Source organism: Phasianus colchicus, chromosome 1, assembly GCF_987193195.1.
Source record: "Phasianus colchicus chromosome 1, bPhaCol1.hap1.1, whole genome shotgun sequence".
NCBI lineage: Eukaryota > Metazoa > Chordata > Aves > Galliformes > Phasianidae > Phasianus > Phasianus colchicus.
In genome coordinates, this window is record NC_143436.1 from 180325604 (window position 1) to 180343619 (window position 18016).

The 18016-nt window shown below is 36.6% G+C and overlaps 1 protein-coding gene across 8 annotated transcripts in view; it reads left to right on the forward strand.

The window, feature by feature from the left end:
- The window catches only part of PSPC1 (paraspeckle component 1), a 65214-nt gene that overhangs the window by 36472 nt on the left and 10726 nt on the right, over nucleotides 1-18016 (forward strand). Inside the window, exon 9 of one of the 8 annotated variants that reach the window (XM_031610563.2) lies at nucleotides 1544-12715. The exons of the other annotated variants lie outside the window; for them this stretch is intronic. Within the exon in view, the coding sequence (XP_031466423.1) occupies nucleotides 1544-1729 (186 nt within the window). The 3' untranslated portion in view covers nucleotides 1730-12715. Of the gene's footprint in view, nucleotides 1-1543; nucleotides 12716-18016 lie in introns of those variants that run through there. 8 annotated transcript variants of the gene reach the window in all.

The following is an 18016-nucleotide window of genomic DNA, read 5'->3' on the forward strand; positions in this document are numbered from 1 at the left end:
AATTTTGTTAGGTAGAATTTTTTTCCTTGTTGTTGTTCTACTGCCATCCTTTAAAATATCTTTGAACATAATGATTAAAAATAGCTTTTTCCCTTATACTTTATTGTAGGTAGATAATTAGTGTAGTTTTCTCTTTAGCTGGCTTGAGTTATCCTCGTTAGAAAGAGTTGTTTTTTGTCCAATAATGAAATGGTAAATATGACCATGAGTATGTGATAAGCATGCGTTGAAGTTCATATCCATTGCTACCAAGCTATATTCATTTAAGATACTTTTCTAAACAAATTCCAAATAGTGCTGTAGATTTTAGGCTAATTTGGGACATTAGCAGATCTTTATGCAGCTGTTGAAATAATTTATGATATATGAGCTTTTAAGTAATGCATATATATGCACAACCATGATCTAAATTATATAAAATTTCTTTAATATAGATACCAATACGTGTTTATCATTTAAGTGCCTTTGGAACTCTTGAGCCCTACTATTACTACTGGAGTTAGACTTTTGGAAGAATGATTCTGTTTCAGGCATATAAATAAAGTGGTAGTTATTAAAGCTCTTTTTGAACTCTCAATCCCCGGGCAGTTGTTTGGCTCTCTGTTCAGAGGAATTTCTTCTGGAAGTGTAATTGTAACTGTCCTCAGTGGCTGAAGAGTTATTTCAAAATCTGTTTGTACCATACATTTATGCATTTAATGATTTGTCTTATGCTGAGGTAATGTTTTATACTTCATTATGTGGAATTCTGTTTTTAAACGCTTAAATGGTGAACAAGTATTCGGATGCATGTTTTCTGTTTCAAGTCTTTATTGCTGTAGCCAAATAAGCCTAACTACATGTATCTTTGTTAATGTTGGATAAGGAACTAAGGAACACATGGCACATTAACTGGATTTTCATCTTTTATTCATATTTCAGATTATACTTTATTTTTGAATGAAGCATAGTCTATGCATTTTATAACTAGTGTATTTGATTTGGGCTTTAAAAGTCCATTTAAAGATTACTGAGGTTCATTACAAAAGGCTAACTCCAGGTCGTATGGATTGAAATACACTTGAACTACAAATAGGTGGATATGTAAGTTCTAAGATTGCTTCACTGTTAAAAGAATAAACCTGCAGTCTCTAGACATGAAAAGAAGTTGAACTTTTCTAGTTGAACAATTTTTCTGTGTCTAACTTCTTTGATAGAGAAGTATTGTGGTTACTATATAAGGCACAAGAAGACTAGGGTATAAAATTACTGTTCACTGTCTTCTGTTACATAGAATATATGTACTGCTTTGTGTTGAGCACCGGAGTTGGTCTTAATTAAAAAACTTAAGAATTTACTTGACTAAGTTGGAGCATAACGTTAGCAGTCTCTGATTTCCACATCCTTTTTGATAATAACTAATTGAATTGCTCCTTTCTTCCCTCTATGTGTGATCCTGACTCTGCTGGACTATCTGCTGAACTTCCTGACAACATCACTTGTGTAACTTGCATCACTTTTGTTGTAACTTACATTTGGCATGTTCCAAATGGACTTGTTTTAGCATAATGAGAGATTCCCTCAAGGAGGTCCATCACAGATGGGCTCACCTCTGGTTAGTAGAACGGGCTCCGAAACTCCTCAGCCGCCCATGAGTGGTGTAGGTACCGTGAGTGGTGGACCCGGTGGCTTTGGTAGAGGAAACCCAGGGGGCAACTTTGAAGGACCTAACAAGCGTCGCAGATACTAAAACTTACTTCATTCCTTGCTGTTAAGAAATTCCAGTGAACATATACAGTGATATGCCTTTATAACTTTAGCTGTTATCTGGAAACGGTTTTATTGTTACTGTAGTCTTTAAAACAGTTTCTTTTGTAAAACTTTTTTGTATTCAGTCATAGGCTTTGTAGTATAGAGCAGAAATTATGCAGATCATTATGTAAGGCAATGTGTTTGTGACTAGCAAAATACAGTGTGTGACTATGCTGTAAAACATGCGGTTATCTGATTACAATAAAATATAAAATTCACTTGAAAGGATTTTGGGAATGTTATTACAAATACTGAGTGAGAATAATTTTATGCTTGGTTATAAGTAGCATCGTTTTCTTTCTTAGTATGCAGTTTCTACTTGTGTCCGTTCTTAGTAGTGAATCTGTTCAGCTTGAGCTGCATGTAGCAGTACATACTATGAACAATTTACATTGCAACTGCTTAAGTTTGCTTCAACTTTTGAAGAGCATAAAGTTTTATACAAAGCGTTCTTATAAGGATACTGTGTCTTTTTATCTCAGCTTCCCTCTGCAAATTTAGTCCAACAGTGTCTGTCCTTTCAATCACTGGAAAAAATTAACTTTGAGAGAAAAACAACCTCTGAAAAAGAAACCTGTATGTTTACTTTGTTCATGATGGAATGAATGAATTTATCTAAGAAATGTTGTTGTGATGTGTTCTAATGATTGTTAAAGTATCCTGGCATTGCAAGGGAAGGAAGCATTTGTTTAAAGCCTTCTAATGTATGATGTATCACTGTAGGTATACACGAGTACTTATTTCCCCCAGTGGTTGACATGAAATAAGTCTGTTATAACAATTAACTGTTTAATTCAAAGACAATTAATCTGCTGAAATGATTGTTCACTCATAGGTAGAGGGTTCATATGCTTCTAGAAGGACTGCACGTTAGTATATGATTCTATGATTCTTGACGTGGTTTTATTGAACAATGAATTTGGGACACACTCATTTTCAACATTTCAGCCTAGCTTTGCTGATCAGGTCTTAAGATGGAACTAAAGATAAAACTGCTAGGAAGCTTACTGTATTCAAACTTCCTCAGTCATGGAAGGTGATGGAAAAGGCCTATTGGTTCTATTCCTGTAATGGCAAGAAAGCTGGGATGTTTTTGGTTACTATTGCTTTTTCTTCCTGTGAAAGTATTAGTGTTCTGTTTTTATCTTTTTGCTTCATGTTTTCACAAGTAGAAAAGATGAATATTCTTTGCATGAATAGTAGTATTAAATTGATTCAAAACTAATTTGAGGTAATGTTGTTCTCTAATTATATAAAGATGGTATGTGTGTAGCTCGAAGTGTGGGATGCAAGCAGCAGAGAGCATGCATGTGTTATGTTCTTATATAGCAGTGATGGTCTTGGTAAACTGTGAATAAATAGTAATGGGAAAGATGCATTACTGGCATCTTGGAAGCACACTGTTTAAATTGTCAATGTTGTATGCCCAAAGATAGACATTGTTTTCATGGAATTTAAATATTACCATGTACATTAGATACTCACTTCTGGCATTACTAAGCAGTTTCCTCTCAATCATCTCTAATGTTATCTTTTTTTCTGCTCTCATTTAGATGCATGCCACATCTTTATAGTTTGTATTGCAATAGCAAGATAGATTCAAATTCTGAAATACTGTTCCCTCCTTGATACGTGTATCATAATATAGTGCTCATTCTTTACAAACAAACAAAAACCTTATAACCAGTTTTACTAAGTATACTGTTCCTAAAACTGAATGTTTGGTAAAACTGCTACTATTCATTAGGTGTGAACAAGCATTTGTAGCAAATTCTTAAGCTTTTTACTTTCATGTTCTGCATTCAGTTGAAAACAGTTTACTAGTGAGTATTAGATTACTCATTGGGCCTTGCTTTGAACATGACACTTTTAATGGGGGTTGAGAAAGATAGTATTGGTCTAAGTTATTTGGTAATTCTAAACTGCAAAACCATAAAAGGGAACTTGGTTTAAATAAGGTAACCTGTACCATGTTTGAGTTTTGTTCTCTTTTTTTCAAAGAAGAAAACAGTCCTTCAGACCTTTTAACCGACTCCTATGTATTTCAGGTATATAAACCACTATCCTTGTAGTGTCTGAACATGTTTCAGGAGCCCAGTAAGCATACCAAAACTGCAGAAGTGGTTCATAAATTCCTAGCCAGCCACAGACTATTTTAAGTGCATGTACTTGTGCTGCATTTTTTTTTTTGTTTGTTTGCAAGCAGAGATAATTTGAAGATTACTGTAGATTTCAATTGATACTGGTGGTTTTCATTCTGTAGTTAAGAGCCATTGTTAAACTGTGGTCCTTGGATGACTACTGCATGCTAGCAATGAGTTTGTCTGCTGCCCTTACTGCAGAAAATCATCTAATCCATGAACCAAGCCTTCAAGTCCAGAAAGAAAGAAATACAGAAATGCTGAATTTGGATGCATTTAACGATTTAATGAATCACACAAATAGCCCGGGGTGGAAGGGACCTCAAGGATCATGGATCTCCAATACTCCTGCCATATGCAGGGCCACCAATCTCCATGTTTAGTATTAGACCAGGCTGCCCAGGGCCCCATCCAATCTGGCCTTGAACACCTCCAGGGATGGGGCATCCACAGGCTGTTCCAGCACCTCACCACTCTCACATTAAAGTTCTTCCCCCAGACATCCAACCTAAATCTTCTCTCCCTCAACTTAAAGCCATTTCCCCTTGTCCTGCTGTTATCTACTCTTTCAGAGAGTTGATTCCCCTCCTGTTTGTAGGCTCCCTTTAGGTATTGAAATGCTACAATGAGGTCTCCCTGCAGCCTTCTTTTCTCCAGGCTGAACAAGCCCAGCTCTTTCAGCCTGTCCTCACAGGGGAGGTGCTCCCGTCCCCCGATCGTCTTTGTGGCCCTCCTCTGGACCCTCTGGATTTAATGAATTCCATCTGTAGCTAATGATAGGCTGCCCTGTCTCTAAGATAAGTTTTCTTAGCGTTATCTGGCCATACAATCAACATGATTGTATACTGCTCAGCAGTAAGGGCAGTGCTTTTCGTTTTGCCATATGTGGTAGTGAATGTAGCTGTACAATGAATATATAATTTCCTTAGAAATTATAGAATTAGAATTTTTTGCTTGAAGATAATGGCCACATGCTCAAAGTGATTCATCAAGATTAAAAGGAGTTAATCAATTTTTCTGTGCACAGATGTGCTTGGATTTTTGAACTCCTTGGTATGTTAGACTGGGAAGAACAGTGAGGTCCTGGCTGCTGTGACTTGTAGCAGTGCAAATAAGCGTGGAAGGTGTACGAGACTGATGAGAAAATTGTTTCTGTTCTTTGTATTGAGTTCTTAGGTTATTTATGATTTCAGTGTAAAATGTGAGATATAATTGCAGTACATGCAGGCTGTAAAGGTTTAATATTCCATATAAGTAAAACCAAACAAAACCAATAATGCAGTTCCTCATAGAACACTACTGTGTATTCTGTTTTTATTGGAACAAAATGGAGCACATTTGGGAATAATGAAAATCCCTTTGTGCTCATTTATTAGCTTGTCATCCACGAGCTCTTGGTGTGACAGCAGTAGGTGGCTGCCCAGATTGGGAAAAAAAAAAGTTATTCCTGATTAAATGTTGATAAATAAACATTCAGAGTATTCTGACGTGGGTCAGTGCATTTTTCCTGTCTAAATATTACGTGGGCAATTCACAAATATTTGAGAAACGCTTTTCTTGAATACTTCAGAAAATCATTAGGAATTTTTTTGGTTTTGGGTTTTGGTTTGGTTTTCTTTGCTAGTGGGTATGTGCATTCATTGCTGGGATGAAAGGAAAGCAGTGAGAGCTACTGAAACACTGAGAAGCTGCTACTGCAGTTCAGCAGCATTTTCAAATGGTCCAGCTTGTTAATTGCATTTGCGTTTATTGCCATGGTCATTTAAAGAACAACAAAAAAGTTGATTTGTTTATAGTTCTTCATTCCAATGTGCCCGTTAGGTAGAGCACATGGGTACTTTGGGAAACTCAGTGGTGTCTCATATACTTGAACTGCACTTATTTTGTAAGAAAAACATTAAAATTACTGTGAATTATTTAATTATTCTTTATTGTGCAATCCTGTATTCTATGCAGTTCAACCTAAAAACACAGTAGAGTGAAGACCTTCATTAGGATGGGGGTTGTAACAAAAGGCAAGGACACAATGGAAACTAAATATTGCATGGATTTGATTTTAACCATTGTCTAATAGAAGTTTATAGAACAGGCTCATTGAATGGTGTTCTGATCTGAAGTATATTCTCATATTTTCAAACTTATACCAAGCTAATTTTCCCTTTGTTTTTTTCTTTGTTGCTTTAAAAATAGAATAGTAATTAGCAATTCTTTTAATAAAGGTACTACATTAAAGGAGTACATCTGTGAAGGGCTGATTATTAACCAGTTACAGTCTGCCTATGGGCAACTGCTCAATAATGCTGAAGTAACTGACCTAGAGGACATTCTCATGTTATTAAAAAAAAAAAAAAAGCCATGCAACAACATTACGTGTTTTTGGTTCAGATATTCAGCAAAGAAATAGTGTGTGCTGATGCTGTGAGGCTCTTTTTTTTTAAGTTGTGAGAACTAGTCTATTGGCATACATCTTAACAAACATGTTTTTAACAAGTTGGATGATAATTCCTTTTTGTTTAAGATGACAGGTGTTAATATACAGCAAGAGAGCTGTTGAAATAGAAGGGAAGGCCAAGTGTTGACTAACGAAGTCACTTTACATTGAGCCATAGGTGTGAGTGGATTCTGAGTCCCATTCCTGAGGTCTGGAATGGTGTGTATCCACACATCATCTTACAGTCTGCAGCCACGATGTCTTCATAGCTCATGCCTCACACCAAGACTCTGGGACTTGAGATAGCATTTGAAATAAGTGTTATTTCATTGTGTTCTTAGGTGCTCTGAATTTATTAATTTGAACACACTGCTGCCAAAAAAAGTCCTGGGATTTGATGCTTTCTGTGGTGCGTTGGCTTCTGGCACAATGCGGTATCACTCCCAACTTCCAGATCTGTCAGTAGTGAGGGGGCAGTGAGTGTGGCCTTTGGGAATCAGGAGCTGGACGTTGCTCTGTTAAATTATTGGTTTATATGAGACACTGGATCATCCCCAAAGCATTTGTTCTCATTAAAATCAATTTGATGAAGCATGAGAACTTAATAGCAGGAGTGATTAAGAATAATACTGAGTCATACATAATTTTTCCCGTAGGATTGGCAGTTTGTTGCCTTTTGGAATATGCTGTAAAATAGACATAGGTTGTCTCCCACTTTGGCCTTCCTCTGCTGTGAAGAAATCTGTTGTGTTGTTTGTTTCCCATAGAACATTTTGAAAATCACAGTTGAATGCATTTCAGGTTTGTTTTCATAGTCATCTGCAAATTACTGACATTTATTTAAAAAAAAAAAAAAAAGTTATATGTCTAAATGTAATTGTAGGATAGACAAACTGTTAATTTGTTGTGAAAACAATGTTTTTGTTTTTGAAGCATGTGAAAGCCAGCCTTGTGCGTGTTCATTCTCAGTGGGATAGATTTAATGGGTCTTTTCCATCTTAAACTTCCTTAAACTGTGTTCAGTATAATTGAAGTTTGGTATTTATTTGAATGACTTTGTCCTGATTTCTGAAATTGGTAATAGGTGGGGTTCTTCAGAAAAGCAGTGAAGAACAGCAGCCTTTTTTCCTCATTGAAGGAAACATTCGGAACAGTTTAAGTTTAGCGATGAATAGAGGTTATGTAAGTGAATAGAGGTAAAATCATTTTTAAAGCTTTTCACAATTGTTTTTATATACAAACCATAGTATCAGAAAAACAGCTGTGTAAATGTGAGTAAACACTTGCTGATTTGTGTGTAATGCCTGAAATAGGAGACAAAATACATTAAGAGGTATGAGATTCGAAAGGAGTTCAGCTGTGTTACTGCATACAAGTGTTGGTAAGATTTTTTGCTTTGTGTTAGAAACTGGTTTGTCTACAGCTCTGTTGTTTGTAGTTTCACTGGCGTGCTTTTATGTCTCATTTCTCTAGAGTAAAGCACAGCTGTATAATATGATGGAATTTACATGCTGAATGTATGTGGGGCTTGGAAGAAGTGCAGTCAGAATAAAGATATCATTCTTGCCATTGATTTCTCAGTTTAAAAAAAATCACACGCAAATTTGAACAGGAATAAATGTGAAGTCTTGTATGTAAATGGAAAATGGGGTGGGGGAATAAAGAAACATTAAAAACGGGAGAATTGTGGTTTAATTCTATGTCTACATAAGATGTGCAAAAGTAACTTGAATCCTTGTTTTCTGTGAAATCCACAAACTCATTTTTAACAGGAAGGACAGAAATTACATTAATTTCTTGGATGTTTTAAACTAGGAGCTGAGTCTTTTGCCAATGAAAATCAGAACTGGAATGAAGAGATAATTGGATTCTTTTTAATGTTCATGAGTTGTAGGAAGGTCATTGCAATTGGATACGTTTCTTCTGTGCTACTCGTTAGAAGAGCTTCAGTAGGACATGAATTTTGTGGCTGGTTACAGCAGCTAGATACAATGTACAAGCCTCACATTTCTCTCTTCTCCAACCAGCGAAAATCCAAACTTAAGCTTGTGTATCATTGCCAGATAAGCAGGAAGCAGAAAGTACGAAGTGAAATAGTATTTAATGTGAAATGTGGAATAGGGCAAGGATATTTTCATTAGATTCTTTTGCTTTTATTTCATTGTAATCATTCATTTATGTGGAAGAGAAAGCAATTTTATTTTCAGTGAATACTTGAAGAAAACCAAAGGGTTCAGATGACCATATATACTTAAGCAAGACGGAAAGAGGGAATGTAATCTCAAAAGATGCAGAAACCACAGACATTATATTATTTTTGCAGCTGATTGCTCTTGGTGTCATTGACATTTTAATACACTTTTTTTTTTTTAAGCTCCATTATAGATACTGCTTTGCCTTCATTATTTACTGTAAAAGGATTTATTCTGCAGTGCTGTTGCTAAGCTTAAAATATTTATTCTGGCATAAAATCACAGAAAGAAGAGCATGTAAACCAGTTACTGTGATATCGGAGAATACAATTACTTTGAACTCAGAGCTGAAGTCTTTTTTTTTTGTTCTTTTAAGCTGCTTACAGATGTTTTATATGTTTGTATGAGAAATCTTGAACAAATTTGAAGTCTTTATGTACATATAAAAAGAATAAATACATTGCTGCAGATAGGAAGAGTTGTCTGCTACTTGCCACCCTTACATCTCTGCTACTTGCTTTGTGCCACCCTTACATCTCTGTGCCCATGCTCACTGCTCTGAGCAGGGTAAAGGAGCCTCATAAATGTTATTGATTGTGCTCATTACATGGAGAAGGAAGGAAGAACAGAGGGAGGGCAGTGAGACAGGAGATATGACTGTAGACTTGGGTTAGTTTGTGCTGTATCTACGTACTACAAAGAGAATGAAATTTTATGTCTGTTCTCATCAAGTGAAACTGCATACCTGTTCAGTACTGTGATACTTTGAAGAATAACTTAGCTTAGAAGCAGATGGGAAATGTATTTCAAGACTCAGATCTCTAAATAATACGGTTCCATTTTGCATTGTTAAATACTTGACCTAGGAGGGCAACTATTCAGAATAATGAGGAATTGGTTTACTGCTAAAATGTTGAGCCAAATTCTATATGAGCTTAGCCTGTCCACTTTCTGTGGTTTTTATGGTTGTATGCAAGTCAATAAAACATGGAAAATAGTGTTCTTCATGCTTTCTCCAAGAAAGATAATACATACAGTTGCTTTATGGAAGCAAACCTATTCATGTGTATTTTTTTCTTTGAAGAAAACTTGAATTGCAGTTACAAAGATGGGAAATATTGTCTTTAGAAGGCTGACATTCTTCATTCTTTGATACAATAGCACTGCATTGTTTCAGATATTCTTGTAAGCACTTCTGAGGGGTGAAGCATATGAAAGGTAAGCTGCATCTCCAGTTTTGAGCAACTTTGAATCAAAACCTTTTCCAGAAAGCACAGAAGGAAAAGTGTAACAATGAAATGGTAGCTCCTCTTCTGCTTTGTTCCAGCATGGATCATTGTCCTTCTAGGACTCACAGCATTGTGCTGGTGGTGGGTCCACATCTAAAATTTTGCAAACCAGAGCTGTACCAAATTATACAGTTGTTTCTGACTTAGCACGTGACAAATGCAGTGATTACATTTCAAAAACGGAAAGTTCAGAGTTCTGAAATAAAATTTATAGAATAATTGTCATATGTTAAATGACTGGTCTATCAGTGAAAATTGTCAACTTGGCAGTTGAAATTAGAGCTGCTTATTAGATGTGCTGGTTGATTGTTGCCGTGTTATGCTTTGTTCATAGTTTTTGCAGTACCACTTAATGCATGTTCAGTTTTGTTAATTCTTGCATCACACTTGTGTACAATCTCGCCTTGTATTCACAGTGCTGAATGCAGAAATGCAGGAGGTGGGAACTAGAGCGTTTGTTTACTCTTGTGTAACTGTTTAGAAGTGTTTTTCCTTGCTAAGCTTGCTTTATTTTGTGTTCACTTTGCTTGTTCTGTGCAAAATACACTTTTCCTGTTGCATGTGGGGAAAAAGTATCGAGTCATTTTAAGTGTGTTTATTAGGAGAGTGAACTGAAATTCTGAGGGTGCTTCTTACTGTTTTTAAAATGACAGCTTAGAATAAAATCATTTGGAATACTTTTCTGCATGTCTACACGTGATTTTTTTCCTGCCTAGGGGCTATTTCAGTAGTAATGATAATAATAAGGAGGTTGAATTTACATGCATGTTTTTAATCACAAGCACACGTGCAAGACAGTAATGGAATCACGAATGACTTGATGTTTGCTCCAAACAGTGCTGTAACTCCTTGAGTTATACTAAATGTAACAAAAACAGTTCTATCGTTTTTAAATTGAAACATCAAAAAATTGTACTTGAGAGAACAACTGTCCACTGTGGGGAAAAACAGTACAAACTTGTGGAGAAATTGTCTTATTTGAGTTGTGTTTTGTTACTGGCCTGCATTTTTTCCCTTTGCACAGAACTGTTTGTTATAAAGACTTAAGACAAATGGTGTTTGTCCTATTCTATTTTGTCTCAGTCATTATGATTAACTCACTGTAGTGGCATCAGGAAAATAGAACTGGTTGCATTAGGCACATGTACTTGAGTGTAGATGAAGCCATATGGTATGAATATCATAAATAGGATGATAGAAATGATAGTAGTTACTGAAGAGTGCTGCTGCATTTTAAGTTGGATAAAAATTGGTGTTATGCATTAGTCTTACTATACCTTTGAAATAAAGCCGTGTATCTTGTAGTTAACCATAAAAGTGAATTTTTTAGGTGTCTGATATCGTTGGAAATAAACACTGATTAAAACTACTGCTTACAATGGCAGTGCTCCATTTCACTTCTCCTTTGTTTCTGTAGTCACAGAAGTGCTGATAGGTTTGAAACATCTGTAGGTGTTTTTAGGGGAGAGTGTGGCATTCTTTCAATGTGTGCTGCTTAAGTATTGAGGCCTGAAACTGAGAAAGCTCGTAATGCAGAAAATTCTTAGTATTACTGTACAAAAAAAAATAAAGTGATCTTCAAAACTACAGTGTCAAGGCAAGCTAATGGTTTGTTTTCCAAGAAGATGAGAAAATGTTTGTCTTTTTTACTAGAGATTGTAGATGTTTGTGAAGTTAGAGCTCTGAGTCTTTCACTGGTCTGACCCGAGGACATTATGGAGCCCAAGCCTTTGGTTACTTTTGTGAGAATTTTGTGGGTTTTTTCCCCTGCTGCAATCCCCAGAGCACTAGAAGAAGAGATGTGTAAAGTAATGTCATATACTAACTTCAGTGTCAAGCAGAGCCGTGCATCTTCAAAGGCTGTCACCAGCTTCCTTCAGATGTCCTTATCCATTATGTTTAGGACTTTGTTCCCTGTTCAGGTTTTATTTATTGCTAAAAGACTTCAACTTTTCCTGATAATATGAGCTATGTAAGACTATTTGGGTCCTACAATACTAAACTTGATAGAAATAGGTTAGAGTAAAAAGCATTGGCAAGTTACGTGGCAAGTCATTACGCCCCATGTGTTTTATTACTGTATCATGACCTGCTGTATGGTTGAAAGGAGGTTTAACAACGCTTCCTGAGGGGAAAAACGTAGTTCTTTTAGATTAGTTTGAAATCTGTCTAAGTCAATACACAGGAGTTAAGTGACAGAATGCAGGAGAACTTAAAAAACAGATAGCTACCCTTCCTTGACTTGTTAGTGCATGCAGGTAGCATGGAGAAGTCAAAAGAGATGATTTCTCTGATTTACCGCGGAGGGAGATGGCACTGCGGAAAAGCAAGATGATGTCTTCTGGTTCCTTACATCTAGCATTCTGGAGGCCATCATAAAAATAGAACCACCAAATATGATTCCTGATAACCTTTATCTAAATTTCTTGAAAATAAAACTAGTTCCATGTAAATATGTAAATAAAACACACACATTAATGGACAAAATAAGTCCTTAAAGCTTATGCTTCATGAAGATACAAAGACTAATGTCAATGGCGAGTTGTTCACATTTTCTCCTGATTTTTTGTCTGTATGTCGTGGTTTCATGGGCCGAACCATGACAGTGTGTATAAAGTAAAAGGAGGAGAAATTGAAATTTATGAATGGAATGTAAGGAAAGACTGCACATGCAAACCAAAATCATGCTGGAGAGAAAAAAAAAAAGCAGAAAAAGGTAAAACTTAATTTTCTACTTCTTCTAGTAGATAACTTCTGTCATGAGATTTTGATGAGTTCTTTATAACACAGATGCAAGACGTACGTTCTGCTGATTTGCCTTGGTTGTGACCAAACAACCAGAATGCGACCATCAGGATTTCCATTTATGATTCACAGAATTATCTTGCCACAGTGATAAATCTGAGGACTTGATAATTGAAGGCCAGTACCTGAGATGATTTGTCAGCTAATTGGAAATGTATGCTACTGCACAGCTGTTGTTACTCTGCCAATCTGGTAGTGCTCTTGGTTACCTCAGCAGTTGCTTCACCCACCTCAGGTAATGAAGTTTCTTCATGGCCATATGGATGCTTTTAAAAGTTTTCTGCCTCTTTGGCTTAGTGAATTTAATTTGCACAGTGGCAGCTGCTGCAATTTGGGTGATGAGGGTGGTATGGTCATGGAGTACTTTGCCCCAGCTGCAATCCATTTGGTTTTCACCTCTTCAGTCACTTCCAAATAATACTTATTATGGATTACAGATGTGAGTTCTCATGAGGTGTGATATAAAGCTATTACATCTGTACTGTCAACAGTATAAATTCCTACAGTAGCTTCTCTAGATGTGCTAGAGAAAATGAACCTGGGTGATTATTGTAGTCCAGTCTTCTAGTTATATAATAAAAATGTGAAATCCTGGTTCTAATTCTGTGTCCAGGTGCCATTTCATCTTCAAACTGGGTTTGGATATCCGCATTTATTCTGGATTACACACTTTGATGCAAACTAGAATTATTCAAGTATATGTGTATAAGCATACCATGAGGTACAGTCAGCAGTCAGGTGCTGATCAGATGAAAGATTTTGTAGAGCTTGAAATTCAAGTTAACTGAAATAGATCTTAAATAACATGGAAACAAAGTTTTGAGAAGGCCAAAATGAAGTGGAGCAGAAGAGAAAAGCTAACTGAGCTCTTTTGTTGCTGATCCATAAAAACAATAGGTGAATCTGATGTTCTGTTAACCTAACACAGTTGACTCATCAGATGGTACACTGAGGTTTGGTTTGAAGTATGGACTTTGATGGAGAAACTTTTGCTTGTATGGAGATTCTTTTCAAAACAGCAAATGATATTTGCAATGTTGGATTGGTTTTTATTGTATATGTTAAAAATGTAAAACAGGTAAGGAAGTTTTAGGCTATGTTCATACAGTTTTGTGTTAATGTGTTGATATGTTTGAATTTGTCACTTCACATACTTTCGATAACTGATTTTGAACATGTGGAAATTACAGTATGAGCTTGCATCTTGAAATCAGAACCAACTCCAGTGAAAAATAAGTCAGTTTGTCTTGGATTCAAAACATTTTCATCTTGAATACGATGCCATCTGACCTACCTTTGTATGTAAGTCGGTAACAAAAGGAAATTCCCTGTTTCTTGTTTGTTCTTGGCTTAGTTCTGATCAAACATGATTTCATTATTAAGGCTTTTAGACTTCATTGTTTTCAAATGAAGAAAGTTAAAGCTAACTGGATTCTCATTTTAAGGGGTGGTGGGAGAGGAAGGGTTAATTTAAATACTACTCCTAGAAAGTACTGAAGTGTGTTTGATAGTTAAATCTGTCACTCAGAATTCCTGTTAATATTGTCCTCTTCTCTTCACTATGTGTTAACAGGTGCTTCCTGGCTTTGTATGAGATATGAGACGTAATGCTTTATTTTTTATTTTTCATTTACTTTGGGTAGGATCAATAACTTTATCCTATGGGTGGAAGCCACCCTATTAAAATAGGGCAAATAAATTAGTAGTAGAAAGTTGAGAAATGTTAGCATAGCATCCAGTAAAGTACGTCCAATTGTGTGATTAAGGGCCAGCTTGCCAGATGATAAAGATTGCTTAGCAGTCACAAGTTGAGAATCTCCGCTCATTGGTTTTATATGGTGGAGTTCACCATGTTAAATTTGCTGCATTAATTTTTTTTCTGAACAGAAATCTGTTTTGATTGGAGAAATGCTGGCAAGGACCAGCAGTAGTGTATTGAAACAGATAATTAATGCCCTCATCTCCACAAAACACAATTTTCATGAAAAATGTTACCTTTATATTCAGCATTGGTTTGTGTTTTCCTAAGCAGGTAAGTGTTCAGTGGACTAACAGGGCATTTGCAAGATACCTTGAAATTTGTTAATGCTGTTTCATCATCTTCATCTTGAAGTACAGATTCCATTTTCTGTGTAGTTCAAATCCAGTGCAAGATCCTAATTTTTTTCTAACAAGTATGGCTATATTGCAATGGAAGATAGAAGTAGCTATCCTTTCTTTTTGTCATGATGAAGCAAATGGAAATAAGAATTGTCACCTGGCAGATTTAAAAGCACAGGAAGGAAACTTCTTAATTGCACAAGGTCTTTTGATAGGTCAGCAGGCATTGGGCACAAACTGGAGCACAGGAGGTTCCCTCTGAACACCAGGAGCACTGGCATTGGCTGCCCAGAGCCTGTGAGGTCTCCTCTTTGGGGATCTTTCCAAAGTCACCTGGACATGGTCCTAGGCACCCTGCTTTAGGTGTCCCTGCTGGAGCCAGAGGGACCCAGAGGTTCCTGCCAGCCTTAAGTCTTTGATGTAAATAAAGCTTTGCTGTTCTTGGTCTGTATGAATCAATGTAATAGGCTTTTAATGTTAAATGCTTATTTACTAGGTTTCCTTTTAATACAAAAGTATAAATCATTTAGTATTGCTACATTACATTCTCAAGTGGAATGCTTCAAAGATGAAAGTTCTTTGAGTTCTTTGAGAAACTTGAATTGCAGCTCTATAAAGACTACACAACTGCAGCCTGCCCTTCCCTTGTCCCCAACACAGTCTTATGGCTTCAGAAGTTGTAGCCCCACAGAGGTCACTAATTCTTCTCTCATTACTTTGGAAGAGGACGTTAGGACACGAGCCTAACTTGGCACCTGCTGCAAAAATGTCAGGTAAGGAATCTTAAAGGAGGGAAGGGGGAACATTGTGTAAAGTTATATAGTGTAGCACTGCTAACATTTCAGAAGTGTTCTGTATATCAGTTTCATAATTCCTTAGTAGTGCTGTCTTCTTGTTTTGATATTGAGGTTGGATTATGCAAAATCCAGGAAGCTTCCCTTTAAAAGAGATCCCCCTAGTTTTCTGAAGATCTAAAATATCCTCAAACTATTAGATGATTACATACAGCTACGTGTAAATATGCAAAGCTTATGGTGTTGTTCAGTTGTTAAAATGTAAAATCTGAGAAAAAGCTTGTAGGCTTTGACTGTATGCATCCTTTGGTACTTCAAACAATTTTTAAATGGTTTGTAAATCAGGCTTAGTCAGCATTGATAAAACTACACATTTTCTTCTCTAGATTTTTCGAAGTGGTTATTTCATCTCAGCATAATTGTAATCCTATTTGGGCAGTGCATAGTACCACACTGACCTGACCTTTGTTGGAGCAGTAGGGTGATGCTGATTGTACTCAAATACATGCTAGTTGTGCTGATCTAACTATCTACTTTACAGCAGACATAATTTGTTCTAAGCTCTGTATGTTATTGTCATTGGCTGAAGTTGTTCAGAGTTTCTAGAACTTAACACAGGTTCGTGAAATTTTAACAGTCTCTTCAGTGCTGACAGAACTGCTTTTGATCAGTTGGGTTTCTTGTCTATATCACTTACTAGGTGAAAGATATGATAAGAATGAAAGGCGTCTCCCTTGTTCCTTCCAGCAGCTTTGTACTACTTAGCTGCTTGTGATAAAGTATGGTAAAGTGCTCAGGAACTGCATTTGTTTTAAAAGTCATGGAAGTTCTGAAGAACTTCTGAAGAGAATTGTACTACTGCTTGGACTCTGCTCAAAATACCTCCACGTGAATGCTGGCATTGTTAGTACAAATCTGGACATCTGAAGACATTGTTGCTGAATTAATGATGATGTGCATAGAATGGGTAATTGTGAAAACCATGAAAACCAGCTATTCTGGTGTTTCAGATACCTCAGCTCGAGGCAGAGGTGTTAGTGAGCCACGCAGGGGATGGGCCAGCAAGCCAAAGTATGGGATGGAGTTGCTGCTTCATATGGGATTATTTTAATGAATGTATGACTACAGCTTCAAAGTTCACTAAATTTCATAAAAACAATGAAGTAGAATATTACTTTGTGCAGTAAAAGTTTGTGATGTTAAGAACTGAAGGACTTAGTTCCATTCTGCTGATCAAACATGGAGTTCTTTGCAATTATAAGGAATCTTCCAGTTTTGCTAAAAACTGGATTTGCCTTTGTTGTTAATTGCTTAGTCTTACATTTAGGGATGAAATGACTCTTTAAGAAGCTTACAGTGCACTTTTGGTTTAAAATTTGGGCTTTGTTTGAGCAGCGCATATGAAATCTTTGTCCTTTTGAAATACTTTCAGACATTTGTAACTCTCCAAATACAGAATACCTTCTAACTTACACGTGAGTGAAGTTTTGTTACCTAATCCAAACAGGAAAATAAATGTCCCTTGATTATAGTGCTGTCACTGATACTGCTATATTTTCTGTTACCTAAATAGTAGAAGTAACTGTTCTAGTAACTGCCACCACCTTTTCTTTTTGGAAATCTTATTGCAAAGAAGAACTTTTCTGTGTAAGATATAACTTCAGATACACTATAGTTTATAAATAAGAAATAGTGAAGTAGATATAAAGAAGTGCTTTTAATAGTCAAAGCAAATGAATGGCTTGTTGGCTTGGTTCAAGTAGCATTTTCTTTCTAGGAACTAAGTCTTCCTCCTGAGCCTTAATTTGATAGTACTGAGTTACTTGTTTCTAGTTGTACACAAGGATATGTTCTGAAGGAGCATTTTGGGAACATGAGATTAGAAAAGATGACATTGGGTTCATCTCCTGTGATCGCTGGCAGCCATGCAGTGAAGTCCAGTTAACAACTGGTTTACTCTCCAGCATGTTGTTGTAAATGCATGCTTTTGTCCACAGCAGTGCCTGTTCATGATTAAGGTGAGCAAGGCTTGGCCAGACTTGATTAAAAACTGAGGGAATAAAGAGAAGATGGTTTCTTGAGCATTTGAAAATGTCTAGCACTGTCTTCCATTAGTATGTCAGCCAGTATTGTTATCTGTTACCCTTTGGTAGGAAAACCTGAAGGCAGGTCTGTGGTTCACCTGTCTCAGGTTCCCTTTGGTAGCCCCATGTAAATAATCACAAGGGACCGCATGTTATCCTGAGAAAAGCTCAGAGTGGGAGTTGTTCTTTCTGTGCTGTGACGGATGGTGGCTGTGCTGCGCTCAGAAGGATGCCTCGTCCTGCTGGGGCAAAATGTCACATGCAAGCCAGAGTTTACCTTTGCTGCTGCTCTGTTTTGCTAGGTAATTCTTCAAGTAGACATCAAACAAATGGGGAAACGTAGGGGGGAAGCTCTTATAATGGCCGCAAAAGATCCTGTTAATTTAAAG